The sequence below is a fragment of the Nilaparvata lugens genome, chromosome 10 (assembly GCF_014356525.2).
Source record: "Nilaparvata lugens isolate BPH chromosome 10, ASM1435652v1, whole genome shotgun sequence".
Taxonomy (NCBI): domain Eukaryota; kingdom Metazoa; phylum Arthropoda; class Insecta; order Hemiptera; family Delphacidae; genus Nilaparvata; species Nilaparvata lugens.
The window spans coordinates 31201916-31217708 of record NC_052513.1 but is presented as its reverse complement, the minus strand read 5'-3'; the positions used below and the strand labels follow the sequence as shown (position 1 = coordinate 31217708).

The window sequence follows — 15793 nt, the reverse complement described above, 5'->3', positions numbered from 1 at the left end:
GAAAATATTCTTTTTTTATCTTAACAACTGAAAATGTTCTTCAAATTTCAAAAATCAATTGAGATGTTAATGAATTACTTGATTCCTTCAATTTTACATTCATCGAGTTCTTTTTCAAGAATTTTTCTTGATTTACTGTAGTGCCTTCATGATCTGACCAACATTGTCAACGTTCTCAACGAACGAAGAATAACCATGTGTGTGTGCAACTTAACCTCAAAGTGTTAGTGTAGGTTATATTGTTTTGTATTTGAGAACAATAAATTTATTCGTTATATTCATTTATTACTTCTGTTTTCACTCGATATTATGTTATGGATGCCCTCGACATATTTCGAAAACTAACTACGGGAGTGAAGTTCAGCAAGAAAAGTTTTGCTGGCAGAAAGCCTGCTGTCAAACCGACCTTTGATGTACAGACCAATGTTGTGAAAGTGGAAGACGACGACGTTAAAATTAAAGAAGAAATTTTGGACGATAGTTATCCTTCATTCAGTGGAGACAATAATGAACAAGAAATAAAGGAAGATGAAGTAAAACCTACATACAACGAAGAACAATTGAAAGAAAAAGTGAACCGTACAAGGAAACAGAACAGCATCACTGTGTCGGGTAAGAATGTTCCACCACCTATTGAAACATTTGATGACTCTTATATCCTGCCTCAAGTTTTGAAAAACATTTATAAAATGGGCTACACAACTCCTACGCCCATTCAGATGCAAGCAATTCCAATCATGATGCAAGGACGTCAAATCCTTGCTTGCGCTCCTACAGGTTCAGGCAAAACTATGGCTTTTCTCATACCAGTCATCAATTCACTCAAGAAACCCAAAAGCGATGGATTTAGAGCGCTAATTGTTTGTCCCACTAGGGAACTTGCCAGACAGATATTTAGAGAATGCACGCAACTGACTGAACAAACCGGACTACGCACGTATTTGATTAGCAAGTTAACCCAAAAACACATGTCCAAAGGTGAGGAAATTACTAAAAAGTGTGACATCCTAATAACGACTCCCAATCGTTTGGTCTATATTTTGAGACAGGAAGAGGCAAAGATTGATTTGAAACATGTAGAGTGGTTGATTGTGGACGAGTCTGACAAACTGTTTGAGGTTGGTGTGAGAGGGTTCAGGGAGCAGCTAGGAGAAATATACAGGGCTTGTGATTCTGTGAACATCAAACGCGCAATGTTCAGTGCTACACACACAGTCCAGGTTGCAAAGTGGTGTAAGAAAAATTTGAAAGGCATGATCTCCGTTGGAGTCGGTCACAGAAATACAGCTGTGAATCTTGTCGAACAAAAGTTGGAGTTTGTGGGGAACGAACATGGAAAACTGATTGCGTTTCGAAATTTGATCACCGAAGGACTACATCCACCGGTTTTGGTTTTTGTGCAATCGAAAGACAGGGCAAAGGAGCTGTTCAGTGAGTTGTTGTATGATGGGATAAACGTTGATATTATACACTCGGATCGCACCCAGGTACAACGAGACAACGTGGTACGAGCGTTCAGGGAAGGGAAGATCTGGGTGTTGATTTGTACCGAGCTGATGGGACGAGGTATCGATTTCAAAGGGATTAACCTAGTAGTCAACTACGATTTTCCACAGAGCGCTATCTCCTATATTCATCGTATTGGACGAACGGGAAGAGCTGGTAGACCCGGCAAGGCAATCACATTCTTTACGGAGGATGATAAGCCGGCGCTTCGTACGATTGCGACCGTTATGCGGGACTCTGGGTGCGCCGTTCCTGAGTTCATGCTGAGTCTGAAGAAGCAGCACAAACGAACTAAGAGGAAGTTGGAGCAGCGCGCCCCTGTACGTGAGGCGATCACTACGGCACCCACTTATAAGACGAATGTCAACAAGAAAAAACGTAAGAAAGTTGCTGAATAAATTTGTAGATTATTTTTGAAATTGGTATTTGTTATTTCATATCGACCAACACTGTTTCAAGCTGGAATTTCCGTGTAGGAATTATTCTGTGTAGGAGTAAAAGTATATATGGATAGTTGAATCAATTCCAAGAACGGTATTATTATTCAGATACCGAACTATTCAACTAATAATACCGTTCTTGTAATTGACTTGACTCAACTATTGATTTTTTTAAATGGGAAGGTGGACAAGTGATACGAGATTTCGATACAGAATTCCAAATAGGATCCCCAATGGAACCTTTCATCAAATAATCATACTTGTGACAGAAATATGAAGCTGTTTCCATAAGTTTCACCAACTATGAAGTAAGTTCAGTACGGTAACGAGAAAAAGCTTAAAATTGCAACGGTGTGATGGCTGCCTACCTGTTTTCGTAATTGAACCATCTATATCAACCAACAGTTCGAAAAGAACTATAGATTAAATAATAATGGATCTATGTTTATTATTTTAATTATTTCATATAAGTATTGGATACCTACTCGCTCTTCAAGGCGAAGGAAGGTGAACGATGGTGTACTTGAGTTTACGTGGAGGACCGTGGTCAATACGAAATAATACTTTAACCACACTATGATAAAATTTAAAGTGAAGTGAGAGTAAGTAGGACTATCTCTATAGTGAGGTCCACGTTATAATGGCAGTGTTTGATTAGCAATGGTATTGCTATCCTTGTCTTTCATTCAACAAAGCGGATAGCGCTATCTCTTTCTCGCTTTGCTCTGTTGCCAGATCGTCTTTTAACAATGTAGGATTATCAATTAATAAACAAAATATTTCATCTTAATTATGTAAATTCACTATGAAATTATTACAAAATATAATTTGTTATTCAATAAACCTGAATCTTCTACCGTCTATAGAAGGCATTGACAAGACAGAGGTTTTTCTCCTATCTTTCTCCACTGCGTGGACCTCATCACTATAGTTAACGTATTCTCTTTAGGGCGAGAGAATAAAAATCACTTTCTTGGTGGCTTTGTGCACATGAATTATAGGAACCTCAGAAATAAACAATAACATAATTTCTGCCACAAAAAAGATGAAAAATAATTAATCAGCCTATGTATTCCAGAATAAAACAAACACAAAATCACATACATTTTTATTTTCATAATCACAGTTCATCATAAAGCTCTATCCAACGTTGAACGGTTATTACATATTTAAAATTATACAATCCATTAGCTTTTGTCTATTTACAGCAATAAAGTTACATCTACAGCAAACATACTTCATTCGTTTCAAAAATACTGATTTTTATTAACAATACTTCACGTTTTAATGACTTTTATTTTTCTACCGAATGGCAGCAAATTCAAAACTCGTCAATGTACAATGATTTTTTTGTAAATGCGTATGATTCATAATAATTGAGATATATACACAAATAATACATAAATGACAATGTGATTTATTATGAAACTAATCAAGGCAGCTGCAGCAATCAACAAATAACTCATCAATATTTTCATGTCCTCGTGAAATTCAATCAATATTCATGAACCAATAATACTTGAGAAACTTTTATGTCTATGTGAGTGTATTACAATGATTCTGAATTATTTCTGATAAAGACTAGAAGCTTGAATGTATTATTTCCTTATATTATTAAGTTTTAATAAGTTGAAAACTAAAATTTACATTTGAGAATTTTATAGTTGGTACGATAGGTAAAAAACTTGGAAAAAATATAAACCACAGAATAACATTTATGTAGGCAAATTGATTTTCTCGAAATATAATAACATTTATTTAGGTTAGCATAGACTATGACAAAAATGGCTTGTCTGATTTACCTGCAGTTATCCATTAAAAAGGTTTGAATAAATTATTAATAGCTTAGGTTTCATAAATTTGCCATTTTGTTGGCTGACTGAAAAATATTTTATCCAAATAGTATATTCCAGAGGACATTGATATAAGGAATTTGTTAGACAAGTAATTTTCTAAACTTTATAAATAATCATAGTTTCCTATTCAAAAATATGTTCTCTTGTATTTATAGGCCTGTTCTTGTTCTTGCTACAGTATTTCTAATATATAGTCGTTGAGAAATTCTATGATCTACGATGTCTAGATAATTTCTCATGCAGAATATTCACTATTCAATTGAAATCATTCAATAAATTTGAAATTTATCGTTTATATTAGTATTTGAAAATTCATAGGAAGACAACATTGATTTTTGATTACATCAAAATTATTTTTAGTAGTAGGCCTAGGCCTACTGTTCTATCATTTTCATATACATATTTCTTGGCTTTTGGACACAAGGTTTTGTGAATTCAATTATTCATTCAATCCTTATACTTGATAGAGTTCATAGACGGCTATTTTAGTCATCCAATAGATAAACTATGGCTTTATATATTTTCATTACTTCCGACAAATTATACAAAAATACTTTTCAATATATTAATAATATTGGAATAATATAGAAGACTTTTCTCTCCTGTATTTGTTAGGTTTTCAGATACCTTTAAAACACCTCTCCTATTCTTTAGATGCCACAACATGCAACTTTTATTTGAGTCTTTAATTTTAAAATGACATTACCGGTGAGATTGCATACTAAAGAATGTCTCGCCGAATAAACTTTATGAATAAAAGCTATCAGGTAACTATTATTCATTTCTCTGTACAGTAACTATATAGTTGAATAGTTACTGTAGTTCTCTGTAATCATTAAAGCTTGATACTTGAATATCATTGATTTTTTTTCTACACTTGATACCAATATTATATACAAAATCAGTATAAACAACCTATTTTATTTTTAAAGAATGGAATACATTTTTATCAGTGAACTCCAATCAAATACTTATCATTAAATTATTAGAACATCAATCAATAATATAACCTTTATAGGCATTTACAAATTACTACAAAAATAATAATGTGATGATTATGTAACTCTAAATAAAAATAAATTATTACGTATTTGTGCTGAAAGCATGACCTGAGTTATACGGGATAGGAATATCTTGACAGAATAATGTAATAATGGAAGTGAAAATAATAAAACTAAAATTCCCATAGGAGTAATTGGTTTGATACACAATATTTATGGAAAAATTATTCATATTCCTACCCACATTCATTCTAAACATTGATTCGTTGAAAAGTAACCATTTCTGCACTGATTGCAGGCCACAAAGAATCACTTTTCCGCACTAGTGCGCAAAGTGAGTACTTTGCGTACTCCAGATTTGCAGCATGACAACGCAAAATAATTAGTAGGTTATATGGAGCACCAGTGCAAAAAAATCAAAATTAAGTTGGTAACAGTGACTGTGGTGCACGTTATAATAATATCAAGGACACCGAGGACAGCGACAGCCACCACATGAGTGACAGCCGCCCCTTCATTCAAATACTACTACATTATTCAATTTGACAATAAATTAATTAATTAAACAATTTGACAATTAATAACAGCATCACACACACAAACATTTGATGGATTTCAGGCAATTTTACCCATAATTACCCACTTTTCATATTCAATGGTAACTGTAGGAAAAATTTAATCTGAAATACGTGCGCAAAGTTCCTCTGCTGCACTCAACAGACCATTCCGCCGTCGCCTACGGCTCGGGCGTAAACGTTTCTTTCGGTGCAGCAAACTGTCACTTTGCGCACTAGTTGCACAAATAACTATTTCATCTACTAATTTTACACAAAGAAAACAATTTATTCTCATATAAAATTGAATTACATTTTCTTTCCCACAGCAACTAGTCAATTAGCAGTTTCATTTTTATAGAAAGAATGAAATTTCTATATACTGTGGAATTTATTTTCATAGGCTACATGGAATAAATTTGAATTTAGTTTCTAGGCTATATAATTTATGACCAAAAAAATATTCGATTATAAATAATATGAAGACTTTGAACAGTGGGGGAACATTTAGTAGTAGGTCTATGTAACGTAAGAATTAAAATTCTATTTGAATTACAGATCAAACTCTTATAAAATATGAAAATTTCAACACGAACGGTTGAAAATTTTACTCTCCATACATTCATACTGATTACTGCATAGACACTTTCTATTTTAACTATACACTATCGAATCAGAAAAATATCATTAATATAATGAATTTAGTTTCAGTTTAAAACTTATCACAATCTTCCACACAAACCATACAACTTAAAAGTCTACACAAAATAATAACGATCCCAAGATAAATTCCAGGAATATTAATTTCACACAATTTTGATGAATTATTCTTTATGAGAAGCGCCTCTTATCTTCATCACTGATCGATTATTCTCAAAAATCACTCCATCATCACTAGCTTTACTGGAATATAATTCAAGGGACGATAAAAATAATTCAGTGGGGGCATGGATAAAAGTGGATGGTGTCATTCACAAATAGAAGAAAACAAAAACATTCTCATTTACACACTTTTTAATGTATTTTACACAACGTGCAGTCAATTATTTCAGTTTATTTACTGACTGGAGCACTTTCGATCGACGATATTGACTGTTGAAAATGACCGCTTGCCGTTCGAAAGTACTCCAATCAGTAAGTGAACAAATTTGCTTTTTTGACTGCATGTCGTGTAAAATACTGTACATCAAAAAAGGGTGTCAATACATCGCAGCTCAGAATGGATCGAGAAAACATCATCTTTAATTCTAATTAAATCATTACGAATGAAACTTATGTATTTCCGTGCTTCAAATTTTCCAAATCTGTTACAATATCACTAGTTTGAGAAGTTGTGCTGGTTTTTGAATTGCTTGGTGTAATACTTTCTTGCTTCATACAATTTTTTTTAAAAACTTCTTTCAAACTATGTGTGTCTGCTTTACTAGAAGCTCCCTCATTACTTATACTAGTATCACTAATATCAATATTTTTAGGAAAATTTTCCATTTCTCTTTTCTGAACATCCTCTCGCTTCGTTTTTAAATGCCTTTTCTCTTTACTCTCAACATCTCCCACATCTTCCTGGTCTAAACTACAATAGGGGATATTAACATCCTCTAATGTCTTAGGATCATACTCATCTAAATTTTTGTATTTCAGACCTTGTTGACTAGATTTTTCTGAATCTCTCCTATCTAAATTACCAGACATTTGTTTCAAATCATCATCTTCTTGTAAATTACTAAATGTGAAACCAACTTTTTCACACTCTTTACTAATATTTAGATCATTATAACTTTTGTCAACCTCTTCCAGATCATTGCTGCTAAGTTTATTGTAAGGTATATCAACTTCTGAATCTACTCTCTGCAAATCAGGGGTATCAAAATCGGAATCAAACTTTTTCAAATTACAGAGAGGAGTTCCAACTTCTGTATCAGGTTTCTTTAGTACACAGTAAGGAATATCAACATCAGAGTCAACTTTTTGTATTTTTCTGTAAGGAATGCTGATTTCTGAATCAACTTTCTTCAATTCACAGTAAGGAATATCTATATCTGAGTCAACTTTTTCTAAATTTCTATAAGGAATACCAACTTCTGAATCGACTTTCTCCAAATTCCTAGAAGAAATACTCACTTGATCATTTTCTGAATCAAGTCTTCTCAAATCACTTCCTCCAATATCTTGTAGTTTTGTAGATCTATTATTACTATCATCCAAATGTCTAAAACCCCCACAAGTCTCATCATCATTTTTCACTATAGCGGCACTAACCCTATCATTACTCAGTATCGAATTATCAATTTCATCAACACTATCTTCATCATCATCTTCAACAAAACAATCATTGAAAATTCCCGTTGTTATTTCGTTACCTGTTTTTACATTAGTATCTTCATCTTCGTCAGTTTCATCGTCACCATAATCTGCATCATCACAACTTTCTTCTCCCTTCTTCCCTTCCTTCTCTCTTTCTCCTGTATTTGAGCCACTTTTCCTCGAGTAGGATCCGTCAAGATTTCCGTTACAATCCTCTTTTTCATCCTCGTTTGATACCTTTGTCGAGAGACTCTCATCCTTATCATTATTACAATCCCCAGTTTTTGCTGTATTTTCAACTTTTCCATCTTTTCCTCCCTCTCCCACCCCTTTTCCTTCATCCCTCTTCAAAAACCCGTTATTCACAACTCCTCCATTCAGCAGTACCCCTTCCCTACCCTCCACTCTCCCTGTACTCCCGTCATTTGCCAAACTAGCATTAGATTCCTCCAGATGATTGTAGGTAAAATCTTGTTTCTCGCTGCCAAAATTCGACATTCTTTGCGTTGTCTTTTCTTTATCTGATGCTTTTAGGAGTGATAGAGAGCGATCTAGGGGGAACTTGAAGAAGCTTGTGGTTTTGGATATTTCGTTGTTTTCTGTAGGTATAACAACTTTGATGGAGGACTCGTTCCTTGAGGATTCTTGAATGTCGGAGAGTTTGTTGTGGATGACGGGAAGGTGGGTGAGGTTGAGGTTCTGGTCTTTGTTGATGGCTTTCGCGTAGAGATTCAGTTGCGAGGACCGCCTACGCTGTTCCAGATCGTGGAGGTATGCCGAGTTGTCGCGACCGATCACTCTGCGATCCGCCTCCTGAGTGGCTCCGCCGAAAAGCACCGCGCGTAGCGCCGCACGGAAGTCCCTGAGATGGTAGGCATACAGCAGAGGGTTGCCGGCCGAGTTGAGGTGGGTAAGGATTATACAGGAGTCCATGAGGAAGGTGGGGATGGAGATGTCCTTATGGTAGGCTTGGATGAAGTTGATGGTGTAGAGCGGAAACCAGCACACCATGAAGAAGAGCACTATGATGGAGAGGTTCTGTGTGGCCTTCACTTCACGTTTGCGAGCTGCACCGAGGACTCGTAGCATGGCTCCGCTGCCGCCTGACGTTCCGTTCACGGTCACCATTTGTTTTAGCTGTTGGATAGAGAAAAATATTCAGTTATTGTAGAAAATGTCCATAGAATTCCATATAAACAAAATAATTGATAAGTTAAATAATATGTAGATGCTTGAAAAGTTTTCATACGAGTACAAAAATGAGGCAGTGGTCAGTTTATTTTAGTGGTAGTTATTTCAGCAAATAATCAGGCATGAGAAACATTTTTCTATTCTATCCTATATCCTGGAAATAGGTACTCAAATTACAAATCATATCCTTATAGCGTTCATATTCTACGGCATACAACTTCAAAATTGAGTTTTGAATTTTACTTGATTGTCGAAGGATATCGGTACAGTATTTAACTGAACAGTATGGCACTGTAGCTGAATTCATTTGTTTCTAGTTGCGGTGATGAATTTGTACTATTAATTGGTTTATTGTGTTTGGCTTTTATGCGAAGATTTTCTTTAGGAACTCTTGGCTAGAGAACAAAGTTTATTTTTTAGACAAGCCATAAAATCAATAATTTATTGTCTTCAGAGTATTAACACAAGTGTATACTGTGAAATAATGATTATAACAATGATTATTATTTCGTTTCTAACAATGATTTCATGTAAAATACGATTTGATAATCTAATAGACGAAGCGAGTACTTTAAGGTAGATAGAATACATTCTACCATTGTAGCCTATTCACATTCTATCTACCATGGTATGTAGAGCCACGGAATAGAAACAAAAATTCTTTTTCTTCATGAGGTGGTTACTTCATGAAGAATAGAAATGGCTGAAACATCTTAAAATTCATTCAATAGGATTATTTCTAACAATTATTGATTCTCAAATTCCAGTATGAAAATAGATGTTTTTTCTCCACCATGATTTATTAACTGAACATGGTGAGTATGCTGCCTACTTTATGATGGATAACAGTAGCGGAAACATGTTAAGGTGCAATCAAAAAATTATTTACAACAATTACTTGCTCTCCCTCCCTCTATTAGGGAAATCGATATTTGCTACATCATGATCAAATTCATTGAATATACAGAGTGATTCCTAATTATGGTAAAATAATCGAATATGTGATAGTAGTAAAAATAAGAAAAAAAGTTCTTTTCATAAACGCTTCATTAGCGAGCTATACAGAGTGAAAGATTTCGCCCGGAATTCAGTTCCTCTGGTGAAATATACCGATGCTGAATTGTTTGGGGACTACTTTTTGAAAAACTTATGCTGGATTCATATGGAAAAATATCTGAAAAATTGAATAAAACTAGTCTGGAAGCTGTAGTGTGGATAGTTTTCGAGAAAAAAGTTCAAATATGCAAAAAATCTAAGTAGAAAAACACAGACGTCTACGTTTGATGCCCAATAACTTTCTTCAATGACCAGTAAACAAATGATTTTTCGCAATAAAAATTGTAGAGAATTTAATTCTGAAAAGAATTATGTAAGCTGTGTAAACTAAATTCAAATAAAAGGTAAATAAAATGTATTCTTATGTAGTACATTAGGCTACACAACAAAAAATTGCTGTTTTATGAGGAGAGAACTATAGACTAATAACTCAGACTGATTGCAAATAAAACATGGATTTAAATAACAGCTGTTCCAAAACAGCTGATTATTTTACTTTAAATGAGAAATTATTCAAAAGAAATTATCAGCTGAAAATTATTATCAGCAAAAATCAGTCCCCAAACAATTCAGCATCGGTGTATTTCACCAGAGGAACTGAATTGCGGGCGAAATATTTCACTCTGTATAGCTCGCTAATGAAGCGTTTATGGATATATGTTTATAAGAACTTTTTTTCTTTTTTTTTACCTCTATTATCACGTATTAAATTATTTTACCATCATTAAGAATCACCCTGTATACTGTACCTGCTTGACAACCACTGAATATATATGCGCATAGAAAGCAGCCATCAGAAGTCCGGGGAAGATGATGGTGGCAAAATAGATGAAGACCAGGAAGTTGTAGTTCATGACTTTGGTGAAGCGACATTCCTCCAGCTTCTGACCCGATTGGCCGGCGTTCCAGCCTAGCAGTGGCAGGAAACCGACTATGGCTCCAGCCACCCAGCAGAAGCAGATTATGCCTGCAACAGACACAAAAATTGAGAAATTATGAATGGATTATGATAATGGAATATACAGGAATTCTTATGAGTCTCAGATAATTTGTTGAATAATTTTATCGAAAGCTGACAGGTTAAACTTGACCTATCCTCCTAAATGAGAAATCATCCATAAATTCGGATCAAGTGCCTGCAACACACAGAATAAATTGAGATGTTATCAAAATCTTTTGATAATTTGAAAAAGAATTTATTTGAATTATTGGAGATAATTTTTTGAATAATTTCGTCGATAGCTGAACATTTGAGACAGATGCCTCCAGTTTAGGAATAATTATTTGTGGATTATGATAAATTCATACAGATTAAAGATGCTTAGTTACATAGGATTTTATTGTTGAGTGTTAGCTTTTTCGTTAAACATTCCTTGAAATCTCTCAGTCTACGTGTTGTGGTTGGCTCTTAATTGAGGTAGATTCATTGTTCACCAATCAGGCGATAGAAGATAAAATTGATTGAGGCAATTTGAGAAATTGTTTATCATTTACTACTGAAGTCTATCAGTTACTACTGAAATCCACCAGCAGACAGATATTTCCATTCAGTTGACCAAACACGAGAAAGTAGGCGGTGCTTGCTGTCTTGCGATCTGACCAGTTGTAATTTATCCAGTAGCTATTACTATCTAGTGACAGAATCTCGAACTATACGTCTTGATTAATTGTTGTCCAATCAGGGAAGAATTGGCGGAACTTCTAAATAATGACCAAACAGGTGAAAGTAGAAGCTTGAAGGTGTGTTCTCAAACTGGATCTGTTTCATGATTGTATTGTTCCTTGTTGTAACTCTGAACTCTATTCGGGAATAATCTATTGCATCTTCTGATAATATTATCTTTTTTCCATCATTGTATCATTGCTAGAATCAAATTTTTTGAGAACGTCTCCAAAATGAATCTTTTAACCAATGTAGATTCAGCTCTATGAGGGAATTATGTTGAAAGATCCTCAAACTACGCCCGAAAAAAGAAAACACTATCTTGAAAGTCTTAGGAAAGGTCCATAAAGTTTTTTGTCTGCTTGAAACTCAAGCATTATTCAAGTAGAAGTACATTTTTGCCCCAGAAATTCAAATACAGGACTAACTAATCTCCTACTGAATAAAACCATTGTTCTTTTTAAACACCTCTACCAATCTACTAATTGGAATGAGATTGCAACCCAATTGCAGCGCATTCTCAATTGCTATTTTACTCAGCATTCACAAACAGTGATAAGCCAACAATTGGAAGCAAGGCCGCTTAGGTCTGTTAGTGACATTGTCAGTGATATCACAGCCTTCTCATAATGTATTCACAACGCATTCTAGTTGTCTTCTGCTTCTTTCTCTCTCTTCTCATTTGTTCTCTCCTGTTTTCTCTCTTATTTCTCATGCTATGTCTTCCACTATTCTCTTATTTGCTCCAAATCACTGTCTATTCTTTACATGCACTTATCATTTCTATTTCTGCTCTTTCTTCTTAGCACTTCATCTAAATGTGTCATCGAATTCTACTCTTCTCTTTTACTTCTTTCTATATCCTTCTCCTCCTTCTTTACTTCATTCTATTCCTCTTCCTTCTCCTACTCTTCATCTTCCACAACCCTCTCCTCCTTCACCTTCTCCTCTTCCTTCCCCATCTTCTCTTCCTCTTCTTCCAATACTCTTCTCATCATTCTCCTCTATCGACTACTGCTTATACTACAACTTCTCGTTCTCCTCCTTCTCTTTTCCTCATTCTCCTCCACCCCTCCACCTCTACCTCATCAATCACCTCCTTCTCCTCTTTTTACCTCATCCCCCTCCTCCTCTTACTTCTCCCTGTTCCCATTAAACTCCGTCTCCACATCCTCTCCTTCTTTTCTTCCTTTTCTACCTCGTTCATCACCACTTCCTTCCCGTTCCTCTCTTTTTTATAACTTCACAATATCCTCCTTCCCTTCTCTCTTCTCAATCTCCCTTGCTTTCTCCCTCTCACATTACCCATTCTAATTCTACACCTCACCTACATTCCACATTATTCCAAAATTTCCTCCGTTTCAAACTTGATATTTTATTCTTATTTTTGAAAGGATGTGTTAAGTATTCACTCGCTTCTCATCTATTTCTCCAAATCAATTCTTCAAAGAGCAAGTTTTCAGTCTTTCCAAACACTCATAGAAATTTCATCGGTTTTTAAAACCGGGTTTCCTTATCTTTCCATCTTTCTCTTTTCTATTTTTTCCTCTAAGTTCCCTCCTCTCCTCAACCTTATTTCTATCCTCCTTTCTCTAAGTTCCCTCCTCTCCTCTACCTTATTTCTATCCTCCTTTCTTCCACTTGGCTGATCTTCTTCGCGAATGATATGTAATATACCCCCTATTGGATGCCGGATACCAGCTATTTTCGAAAGATTATGTCCGACAATATAATCATTATTCAATGAAGAGGTCGAAACTATCCAATCAAAAGCCACTTAGACTCCCCTATTTGCATTTAGACTCCCACTATATCAAAATTCTCTTTGACTGCCAGCATGAGTTGAATGGTGAGCATTGATGTCATTTATTGGCGAAACTGACAGTTTGTAGTGAATCTCACTATAGGGAGATGAGATGACCTAACACTCTAGAGGTTGGAACCTTGAATACATTTCGTATAACATTATTTCCTCTACAAAATAAAACCTCGTGAATCTATTTATTTTATGAACTATTGAGTGAAATGAATCTGGTAGTCTGATACCTAATTTGTTAATGTCATTGGTGGCATTTGAGTAAAACATTTGTACACATTTTCAGAAGAGAATGAGCTCTGAAAAATATAATCACGTAAAATATTGGAACACAATATTAAATGAATTATTTTTCCTCTCTAGAGGCAGAAGTTTGGAATAAACTGTTATATATCTATTATAATTTTACTAATTTCATTGTTTCATCATCATCATCATCATCATCATCATCATCATCATCATCATCATCATCTTCTTCTTCTTACAAAGATTAGGCTCTATTGGCCTGTACCGGCATCCATTTCTTTCATGGTCTTTCTATGCCTCGCTTTCCTTCGGGTTTGTACTCCTATGCTAATATGGGGAGCCTATTGGATGGCATTATGAATAAATGAGTAGGCCAATTTTCCCGATATTTCTTCAGATATCCAATCTCATTTCAGCAGTTTATTGTTTCATCAAAATATAACACAACATGAGAACGGAATAATGAACAACGTGTAAGGGTGACATCATAAGGCGTTTTTAGGAGTTTTCAGACGGCGTTTAGAGTCGGCAGGGCAGGAAACTCTCGGATTGGCTGATTAAGTTTGCGCCTTAAAAAAACGCTTAAGAAAACGCCTAATATGGTCTCGTCTCAAAAGGTAATAAGTATTGTTTCTCTTTTCTGTACCATGAGTATTTACTGATTTGAAGTTGACTTGATACGTTAAACTGCGTTCTCTGTTTCATGGTTACCCAGCATGCGAAGGTCAAGTTTGACTAATGATTCATGACCTACTCCTTGATTCGTTTCACGACTCTTTTCGCACCATTTATTTGCAATCTTTCTCTATCACAGTTCACTCACTTTCGTGAGTATTCAACTGTTCTCCGTCTTTCATCCCTCATCCACTTGTCAATGTACTAGATACAGTAGAACTCCAATTATCCGAATTAATGGGGACCAGGACCCATTCGGATAATCATATATTCGGATAATCGGAGTTTTTTTTAAATTGCCATTGGAGAGAAAAACGTTTTGATATTGCACTATTTTTTTTGAATTGAATGAAAGGAACATGATATTTTCACATGTTTTAAATATAAATAAAATGTACAAGTTGAGAAATAAAAATAATTGTTTTTTAAACATTTTCGTCAATGTAAGCTGTTTTGCGGTCTTCATCCGTTTTCGGACAGCCAGGTCACGCAATAGTGAGCGAACGCGCAAACATTGGCTTCGCGGGGGGAAAAAATTTGGACAAATTTTTTTCTGAAAGTGATTCGGATAATTTTCGGATAATTGGAGTTCTACTGTAAAACTAACAGATAATTTTGTGAATCACTCTTTTTCGTAGGAATGAAGTATGACCTGTACGAGTCTCCGCTTCTTTATCATTTCCTCTTTTTTCAATATTGGTTGGAAAAAAGAGAAGGTAAAAGAGAGAAATTTATAAGAGAGAAATTCCAAATGAGAAAATGATAAATAAAGAAGTTAGCAGAGACAGAAAGTATAAACTGAACGAAATAATACTAATAATAATCATCATTATGAGCTACTGCTCATAGCTCTCTTTGAATTCGGAAAAGGAATAACTCATGATAATGTTTTCCGCAATAAAAGTTCGGAAACTACAGAAAAGTCGGCTTCTTTTTATGAGAGTAGTTATTTGTGCCACTAGTGCGCAAAGTGACAGTTTGCTGCACCGAAAGAAACGTTTACGCCCGAGCCGAAGGCGAGGGCGGAATGGTTTCTTGAGCAAGCAAGCAAACTTTGCGCACGTATTTCACATTAAATTTTTCCTACAGTTACCATTGAATATGAAAAGTGGGTAATTATGGGTAAAATTCCCTGAAATCCATCAAATGTTTTTCTGTGTAATTTTATTATTAATAAAAGCCTTAATTTATTTAAAATTTAATAATAATAATTGAATTATAATGATTAGTAATTCAATTGAAAATTTATGTGACTGCTTGAAGGGGGTCTATCGTATGTAAGCATTGAAATGACTATAATGAAGGCTCATAATGGCAAGGCAATGCTGTTTTCCACAGCCATTATAACGTGGGCCTCACTATAAGTAGACTATTACCAACTTAATTTTGATTTTGCTGCATTGGTGCTCCATATAACCTACTAACTATTTTGCGTTGTCATGCTGCAAATCTGGAGTTTGCAAAGTACTCACTTTGCGCACTAGT

At 34.9% G+C, this 15793-nt stretch overlaps 2 protein-coding genes across 2 annotated transcripts in view; one reads left to right on the top strand and one right to left on the bottom strand.

Moving 5' to 3' along the window:
* Positions 1 to 190: 190 nt before the first annotated feature.
* LOC111053422 (probable ATP-dependent RNA helicase DDX52) lies at positions 191 to 1925 on the top strand. The gene has a single exon (XM_022340316.2). It carries the CDS (start codon positions 315 to 317, stop codon positions 1902 to 1904), a length of 1590 nt encoding a protein of 529 aa, XP_022196008.2. The 5' UTR covers positions 191 to 314; the 3' UTR covers positions 1905 to 1925.
* Positions 1926 to 4731: 2806 nt separating this feature from the next.
* The window catches only part of LOC111053423, a 60744-nt gene continuing 49682 nt past the window's right edge, over positions 4732 to 15793 (bottom strand). The window contains exons 2-3 of the mRNA XM_022340317.2: positions 10658 to 10875; positions 4732 to 8798 (exon numbers count right to left, since the gene is read on the bottom strand). Coding sequence (XP_022196009.2) covers positions 6630 to 8798; positions 10658 to 10875 — 2387 coding nt within the window. The 3' untranslated portion in view covers positions 4732 to 6629. The remainder of the gene's footprint in view (positions 8799 to 10657; positions 10876 to 15793) is intronic.